The sequence below is a fragment of the Stegodyphus dumicola genome, chromosome 5 (genome assembly GCF_044657685.1).
Source record: "Stegodyphus dumicola isolate Sdum_Otavi_A_Nest chromosome 5, ASM4465768v1".
In the NCBI taxonomy this organism is placed as follows: Eukaryota; Metazoa; Arthropoda; class Arachnida; order Araneae; family Eresidae; genus Stegodyphus; species Stegodyphus dumicola.
In genome coordinates this window covers 28,017,691-28,027,434 of record NC_140772.1, presented here as the reverse complement: position 1 = coordinate 28,027,434, position 9,744 = coordinate 28,017,691, and the positions used below count along the sequence as shown (strand labels likewise).

At 32.7% G+C, this 9,744-nt stretch overlaps 1 protein-coding gene across 1 annotated transcript in view; it reads right to left on the bottom strand.

Moving 5' to 3' along the window:
- Positions 1–2,118: 2,118 nt before the first annotated feature.
- LOC118182102 (ciliary microtubule associated protein 1B-like) overlaps positions 2,119–9,744 on the bottom strand; it is a 43,902-nt gene continuing 36,276 nt past the window's right edge. Inside the window, exon 7 of the mRNA XM_035351392.2 lies at positions 2,119–2,636. Within this exon, the coding sequence (XP_035207283.1) occupies positions 2,544–2,636 (93 nt within the window). The 3' untranslated portion in view covers positions 2,119–2,543. The remainder of the gene's footprint in view (positions 2,637–9,744) is intronic.

Below are 9,744 nucleotides of genomic sequence, written 5' to 3'. Positions count from 1 at the left end.
GAAGATACAAATTAAATTTGCTCAAAGAAGTGAGTAATTAAAACTTCTGAATCTGGAGGTTCATTCTCTTAACGCAATGTAAAGATATGGCCCATCTCGACAAACTGAATAAAGCAGTTTAAATATTACATTCACAACCATATATTCAATTTCAGAATAAATTCATTTCTAAAATGCTTACTGCCTAAAAGATATATAAGCATTAACTTCCATAATTTATTTACTACAACTATTCAATTCTTATTTTCATTTCGTAAACTAAATCAGTGTTCTTTTGGTGCACATTTCCAAACAACTGTTTAATCTATTATAATTACAAAAGTCATTACACTTGTTAAAAATATATAGAAGTGCCGCTAAATTAGGGACAGCAAGTCACTAAAGAGTGGAGCCTCTTCAGGTCTTGATAATGGCTGCCACAGATGAGGCATATATTCAACAAGTTTGCGCAAGCATTCTGCAGTAATGGCTTGCCAAACATCGTATGGAACTGTCAATAATTCAATAAGGGTCGCTAGTGTTGTGTAATGCGATTTCACAACTTTCTCCAAAACATCTGAAAGGTGCTCAGTAGGATTTGAGGCAGAACTTCTAGATAACGAATTTATGACAGAGAAATCAGAGGAATGCTCATCCAACCAGACAGTAACCAACTGGGACTGTGAGAGGTGAAGTTATCTTGCTGAAATACTCCATTTCCGTGTGAATGACAGGGCAACATATATGGTTGGAGATGATCGCCTAGCAACTCTCATATCGAGGGAGGTTTGTACAAGTACCAAAGATCTCACGCAATTCCAAGAGAAATCATCCCAAACCATGATTGAGCCGTCATGGCCTTGTACAATTCTAGCCAGGCATGCACGATCCATGGCTTCATGAGCTTCACGCCATATTCTCAGCCTCCTGTCGGTGTTAAGTAGTCGGAATCGGGACTCATCACTCCATCCTACTCGTTTCCAGTCTTCTAGAGTCCATTCTCTAGACCAAGTGTCCAGGCAAGACGTGCATCTCGATGGCATGTATTGAGCAACGGTAATTTCGGGGGTCTTCGGCTCCTGAAGCCCATTTAGTGAACATAGCTTTGCACGATCCATTTACTGACTAAATAACTGGCGCCTTGATTCAGCTGGGTGATAATCAGAACTAATGTTTGGCTTCGCTGGCTATGTACAATACGGCTGAGTCGTCTCGCAACACGCTCGTTCGAGGCTAATTGTCTTTTGCAATTTGCCTGATCGCTAGTTTATTTTTCCCACCATCCGTGTATTCTTGGTATTCTCTTGACACTGACGACCTTGAAAATCCTAGCCTTATAACGATTTCGGAAATTGAAGAACCCATGCTTCGAGCGTCTACTATCTCTACGCAACCGAAGCTGTCCAAATCAGAAATATTACACATACTGGTAATTGAAACGACTGATTAAGAACAATCATAGTACTAGCTATATATACAGTTTCCACAATGCCCCTCACGTGAGCATAAATGCAGCGCAGCGCTACAAAATTCGCATAGCCATGTCTATCTAATGCAGTGGCACTTCAGTGTATGTCATTTAACAATAAAAAGAAGGATTTTAGTTTTGTCCTGCTTCTAACCATTCGGTGAGTGGTTAAGATCACTGCATACCGGTAATTCGAACCCAGGTGAATAGGGCCTGGTTCGTTTTCGGGGTTTTCCCCATATGAAACGTGAATAGAGAGAGTTTACCTTAAAATGTGCTCCATGAAGGCAAACCTTCCCTTAGGCATGTAGCCCTTGCATGCTTTGTCATATTCGGATAAGTTAACTATTTACATTTTTGTCTAAAAAATTAAAATTATAAACTGTTTTTAATTACTGTTTCAAAAATAATCTTAAACGAAAATTTCTTTTTTATTTTTCTATAAATGTATCTAAAATTTTAGATATTATTAAAAAGGTAACTTATTTATATAAATGAGCAGAATTTGAACTTTTTACCTTGAATAAATTTTAAGCAAAATGAACCGAAATATGGGAAACAATTATTCCTTATAAAATGATAAAAATCTGTACAGATTCAGCTAATACTGATAACATATGAAATTATAACTTCCCAGAACTAGAGTCATCTTTATTAAATATCTCTTTCTCATGCCTGGTTTCGACGGAGATCAAGAAAATTCCTTGCAAACTGACGATTATGTTGAGGAGAAATCCAAATGGTAACAGTGGAGAAGGGCCTTTACAATATATTCATGTAATCAATTTTTCTCCTTTCAGTAACTATTATCTACAAATATATGAAACATTGAGGCAGACGAAAATAGCGTTTCACGTATGGCAACATGTTCTGATTTAAATCTATACTTCATTTATTAAATAAAATACAAAATGTAATGAAGTTGATTTTATTTGAGTGTTGTAATTACTAATGGCTCAAAATTCTTTTTAAATTCAGCTCTACTTGAAGAAAGCCTGGAGATATAAAAAGCACCAAAAGATGTAATTTCTTAAGAAAGCAATCCAATACCACCAGCCAGTAGATATGAGAACGTTTATGTGCTAGAAGAATTCCATCAGTTTTCTGCCGCGAATTTCTGAAACGCTTTGTAGGGGGAGTGGCGAATTCCAAAAGTATAGCGCGGCGTAGATGGCTTGTGAAATTTCACCTATGAAAAGAAATGCTAATAATAATAATATATATTAGAGAATTTTAAGATACTGTTCTGTTATCGGGACCGGATCCCCCCCCCGGAGGTCGACATAGAGAACTCTGAGAAGCTATTGGCTAGGATCTGTACCTAGGACAAAGAATATGTATTGTCTCGGCCACGGGGGTATAAAATTTATGAACTTGGTGGTTTTAAAGGCCCTGGGAAAGGTCACTTATTGGCCGGCCTCGGGGTCTGGCATGTTCTGAGCAGGTGGATCCGTAGCCGGGAAGGGTTTCCCCCCGGTTTGCTGGGTAACGGCCTTCTGCGACGGGCTCGTCCGTCACCATCGCGATAGATAAGGCCTGCGCTCTGAAACGAAACTGGCTTGTGACGTCCCGGTTAAGCGACCCTCAGCAAACTTTTTGTTGGCTTTTAGCTTAAGTTGTAATTTTTTATTCATTATGTTTTAAGAATTGAATTTATGTTTACTTTTGACACCTGAAGCATCATCCCTTGTAATAATTACTAACACTAGTAATATAAAAATTGTCAGCAAAATTTATGGTTATTTATTTTAATTGGAAACTAATTTTATATGAAATAACTGTCCTAAGGGGTAAAAGCATAACACTTATTTCATTACATAATATAATAAATTTGCCGACTATATCATATCAAATATATATATCAAATGCAGAGTAAATTTGATTCTAGAGAGTACTGTGTTCTTAAATTTAAATATCAATGTTTTTTTGCAAATCATTGAATATCATTTTATCATGATGAAACTTAAATGCATATGTTTAGCTAATATAGCTTCTGTTCACTTTTATATATGTTATTATCATGCAATCAGTTTGTTTAAAATGTGTTATGCAATATAAATCTTTATGAGAATGATAGAAAAAATTCTAAAGTAACATATGTAAGATTCATATTAAGGTAATTAAATTGCGAAACTGCAAAATGAAATTTTAAAAATGTACAGTTATTGAAGAAGCAGTAGTAATTGAACTCATATGTAGACATACTTGTTTTCATTGTATTTCAATTCAATGCAATTTTAAAAACTATTTTTTAATTATCTTTTAAATTAAATCTTTAATTTGAGTACGTGGCACCACCAAAAGCTGTGTAATTTAAGTTAAAAAAATTGCTTACATTACAGAAACATACACATGTACATAAAAAAATTGCTTACATTACAGAAAAGTTTTGAACATGATGTTAGGATTTATATTTTCTTTTCATGTGGATATTAATAGAAAAAAATATTTTCAGAACAGAGGTAACGCTTATAGTTAAATAGGTATGATGTAAATATTTGCAAGAAATTTCAGTTTCTAAAAGTTTTTTAAGTATTTAGTATATTTTTAAAATATTTTCAAAAAAATTGTGTATAACTTTATTTAAAAAACTTTTTTCCTGTCTTATTTGGAATTTTAATATTGATAGTCTTCAGAGCTATGTAATAAACATTATCTCAATTTAACTACAGATTCTGTCGAATAATTATGTAGCATTAAGAGGAAAACATTAACTGTAATACAGATTAACATACAATATGTAAGTAAGAAATAATTTTAAGACTAGGCTATTTAGTAATTTATTACATTCAGAAAAATTTTCTGACTGATATAAGGCATTTAAATGTTAGTCTAAATATTAAGTAGTCTCTTGCATTCGTTTGATGTTTTATAATCCTGCTACATTAATATGACAGATATAAAAATATGCAATAATTATAGAATGAGAGATAACATGTGTTCCCACTGGCAAACATTTTGTTAAAGAAGTGGGTGAAACAAAAAAAAATTGATGCGTTGATGAGAATCAACGAGAGACACAAAAGCAGTGCAGAAAAATCAAAGTAAAAATTTTAGCTACTTGAATTTTAAAACCAATTTTTCTTCAAAGAAATGATTTGCTTTTAAAAGCACCACACTATTCTCAAATAATTTTGTTTTGAAAATAAATACCAACAAAGAAAATGAAAATATTTCATATTCGTATAAGCTTTGTAAAACATTATATTGCCGCTTGTAATTTTGTTTTAGACTGATTTTATAGTATGAGATACCAATTTCATAGAATAGGTTTAGAAAAACGGGTGTTTAGCAAGGAAGCTAAACTGCGCGAAGACCTGTCCCCTAGCAGTGACGTAGTAACTTAACGCGCAGGCCTTATCTATCTCGATGGTGACGGCTCGTCCATGCGACTGGCAGGTAGCAATTGACGACCAGTGCTGCCTGGAAATCATAGAATATTTCCAGGTGGTGCGCCGCTTCTCTGGAGGGGTAATAGTGTAGGTTGAACCTCCCCGATGTGCCCAAAGGGGGAGTGGACATGTAATGAGATTTAGTTCACGAGGCAGGGCAGCCGAGATGTATCTTATCGGAACCGGATTCAGAAATGTATGAATGTATGCGCATGTGTATGTATGTGCATACATGTGTATGTATATAAACACTCATACATTCGTGCTTACACATATACATGCATACATGAACACATGCGACCATAGATACATGCATACATTTCTAGATCCGGTCCTGATAACAGAACAGAATCCATTTTAACATATTTTTAAAAAATTCGTTCCTTTAATTAATGATACGACCCAAAAATATAATTTACAGCTACCAGAAATTAAATATAACGATAACGCATATGAGATAATGCAATCAAGATTTGTGCGTGTCCACGGCATTTGTTAGCTGAGTTCCCTATTGATAGTATTTGCCATTAATACCAACAAATAAATAACAAAGTCACTGATTAAATCCATCTTCTCTCACGCGAGCAACTTAAATTAGCATTTCGGGCTTTATTATACTTATCTATGTCAAGAGAGTCTCCGATGGAAAGAGAAACTACACAGCTTACCGTTGAGCCAATAAAGATATTCACTTTTTAAACTGCCGTCATAATAACATTAATTTCAGTTAAATGTTAGAACCGTTTTTAAGATCGCATTTCATTAACGAAGTGGTTAAGAACAAAATAGTAACTTTTTTGGATTATGATGCGAAAAGAAGAATATTTGTTGTGTTTAAATACTGCCAAATGGTCTAATATCAAAAGTAACAATTTAGTAAATTTTAAAACAAAGTATAAAAAATATAAACAGGCAAAACGTTTGGAAAAGGAGTCCAAGAAAGAAAAAATAGTTGCGAAAATTGTTCATCTGAACCTAGTCGGCAAATTAAAATTTTCAATCCGTCAAGTTGCTCCAAGAACTGAATATATCAAAATCAACAGTTCAAAGAGAACATCAACAGTCGAACTAATTTAAAATTTGTGTTGAAAGACTTATAGCAAAACCTCCAGCTCGGTATACAAAAAACATCAAAACATTCGAGCAAAAATATTGCTTTCAAATTAATAAGCAGCTGACTTTCATCTAGAAGTACTGAAAAATCGATGTAGATAATAGATCCTATTTTTACATTAGATCATATTCTCAGTGATGACTCAAAGTAATATGATTCTAAACTTCCTAAATCTCTCATTATGTTGGGTTGTCTGAAAAGTCATGATTCATGACGCATTTTTTCTATGTTCTTCAAAGGTTCATTATTTATATAAAGAACAATGATCAGTCAATAATTTGATAACTTTCTTTTAATGAGCTTCGTAATTCTCCTTTCAAAAATGAACCTAGCTTTATCGTTGAAAGACTGAACAAGTTGCTAATTTACAGCCTCATCTGAGAGAGAGAAACAAGTGAAAGTCTGAGGGCAACAATATAAGTAGGATACGCATGGCAACACCTTTTATCCAAACTCCAATAGTTTTTGTCATGTGATCAAACCTGTGAGTGGTCACGCGTGATCGGGATAGAATGCAGTTCCTATACGATTAATGAGCTGTGGAAGCGTCTGGAAGATGCATTCATTGAAACTGTCCAGTTGGCGACAGAAGAGGTTCGAACTAATTTGTTGGCTAGTTGGTAGGAGATTAAATATTTACAGTGAAACAGACAATGATTATGATGTATTTTATATAAATTTCAGCTCGTTATTATTACTTCAAAAATTTCAGATTGGTATAAAGTATTGAATGATAAATCATTACAGTTGGTTAAAACTAATAACCTCTTCTAGCAAATCAATTTAAAATTTTATATATGTCTTTGTGAAATTTAATACTATAAAAATAAAAGAGGTAAATAAAGCCTTCAATGAATTTTTTTTAAAAATATAAAAATTGCTAGCTTAACAGAGGAACGGAATCTAGGCGAAATTACGCCAATAATACTTTCAACGTTGCAAGTCACTAATCTTAGGATGAAAAAAGCTTAAAAATACTTAAAATAAAAAAATTAAAAAATTAGCGAAATCTTCTCTTAGCCTAAAACATTTGATACATCACTTTACAGAACATAAATTAAACAATCAAGCAGAATTTGAAAAACGTATTGCCTATTTTATTTCATTAAAAGCAAGGAAAATTAAATTACAAAAAAAAACTTGAATATTAATTAAAAAAAAAAAAATCTGAAAGCTTTCAGATTTTATATTACGTCCAAAGAGGCGTTTTTTAACGTTTTGTGTGTTACCTTTATTTACTAAATATCGTGTTCTTCGAAATTAAACCATAAAATTCAAGTCAACAGCAGTCTCACAAAAAAAAAAAAAAAAAAAAAAAAATCTGAAATGTTTCAGATTTTAAATTACGTCCAAATTAAATTACGTTTTTTAACATTTTGTGCGTTATCTTTATTTGTTAAACATCATGTTCTTCGTACTTAAACCATAAAATTCAATTCAACAGGAATATCGCAAAATAGTTTTAAAATGAGCATATCTTTAGAATTTCCGATACAAAAACTCACGCGCCGGAGATAAAAATGTTTTTTCTGCATAACGTTGCCATTGCTCGCTTTGAAATCCTTGAGTTTGTTAATCAAAAATTTGTCAAAGTTTTAAAAAATAGGAAATCGATCATAAAACAAATTTCAAATTTCAAATTTGGTCTTCCACATGCTCATATTCGTTGGAGGATTACGTTATTCAAAATTCGATGACTCTATGTACCATTGTTTTATCACAATACGAGAAATATACATACATTTATGCAGATTTTTCATTATTTAATTTCTTCAAATATAATGCAGGACTCTAACATTTTGTGGCAACAGTTTGAAAAGTGAACCGACGTTTATCCGTCCGACGCAAAATGCCAAAACGAAACTAATAATCCTTCGGGATTCAAATCCCTTTGGACTAATAACAGTTTTTTATATCAATTGTACCATATTATTCATACTTACTTGATTATTTTTACCATCTATCGAAAAGGTACAGTTTAACGCTTTGTTTGAAATTTATAAATTGTTACATGTATTAATTTTCTGAATGCGTAGAGTTATTACATCAAAATATTCTATGAGTCATAGTATTATTTTGAATAATTACCTTTGTTGAACATAGATGTTTAAAAATACAATTAATTTATGTGCATGTAGGGGCGCACAAAGCTTTGTAAGCTTTGTTTCAGGTGAAACGAGACATTGGTACGGCTCTGATAATTATGATAAAAGTGCCCCATAAAATTTAAGGAACATCAAAGCTGCTCACTTTTAGCTTGTTGTTATTTTTAGTCCAAAGGGATTTGAATCCGGAAGGACTATTAGTTTCGTTTTGGCATTTTGCGTCGGACGGATAAATGTCGATTCATTTTTCAAACTGTTGCCATAAAATGTTAGAGTCCTGCATTATATTTGAAGAAATTAAATAATGAAAAATCTGCATAAATGTATGTATATTTCTCGTATTGTGATAAAACAACGGTACATAGAGTCATCGAATTTTGAATAACGTAATCCTCCAACGAATATGAGCATGTGGAAGACCAAATTTGAAATTTGAAATTTGTTTTATGATCGATTTCCTATTTTTTAAAACTTTGACGAATTTTTGATTAACAAACTCAAGGATTTCAAAGCGAGCAATGGCAACGTTGTGCAGAAAAAACATTTTTATCTCCAGCGCGTGAGTCTCTGTATCGGAAATTCTAAAGATATGCTCGTTTTAAAACTATTTTGCGATATTGCTGTTGCACTGGATCTTATGGTTTAAGTGCGAGGAACATGATATTTAATAAAGAAAGGTAACACACAAAATGTTAAAAAACGCCCCTTTGGACGTAATTTAAAATCTGAAACATTTCAGAATTTTTTTTTTAATTATTTTAATCATTTTAAAAACACTCGTCCTACAAGGGAGAATCAAAAAGTGAACTCAGTATATTTTTAGCAAGATAGTAATACAAAAGGAGATTGAAAATACTTTCTCATTTTCATACAGAATACTCAATACGTGTATCAAAGTTTGAATAATACCTGAATCTGGCAAGAAAAACTGCTTTAGTTATGGTTAATACTGGAAATCATCTTTTCTTTTCAACCAACATTTCATTTAGTTTTTTCTGTAATCATGACAAAATTACGGCAAAAGGCAAATTAAATTGGTATGTTTAAGAAACATCGAAGGTTCTCATTCTCATCTCTGGAAGTGTTACGTGAAAAGGACTTCTCTCGCTAAAAGAACCTTCTTCTGCGAGAGAGACTCAAAAGCAAACTCGTATTGCTGTAATTACTCGTATAATATTACTACCAATAGCATTAAATTTCTATCTCATTTTTTACATAGTAGTTAACATGTTCAATACACATAGAACAAATTCGATAACTCTTAGGTTTTTTTTTTTTTCCTTTGAGAACATACAAACTCCCCGTGCACCACATATGTACAACACGGGGCTTACAGAAGTAAGTTAACTAGAACATTAAAGGTTACATGTATAAATAAACATTAAAAATTATATGCATAAATAAAGCGAACAAAAGCAGAGAACAGCAGTCTGGACTTCACGAAAACAGATAAGTTCACTGGCCAAGTCACTCCGAACATTTTCAAATCGTTCTGTAAGCATAATCTAGGGCCATCAAATGTAGGGCACGAGAAAATCAAATGTTCCACATCCTCAGGAACTCTTTTTGAACATTCACATAAATTGTTTGATCGTAGATTAAAACGAAACAGATAACTTGCAAATTTACCGTGACCAGATAAAAACTGAGACACTTTAAAATTTAACGAGAGGAAAGACTCGGAAT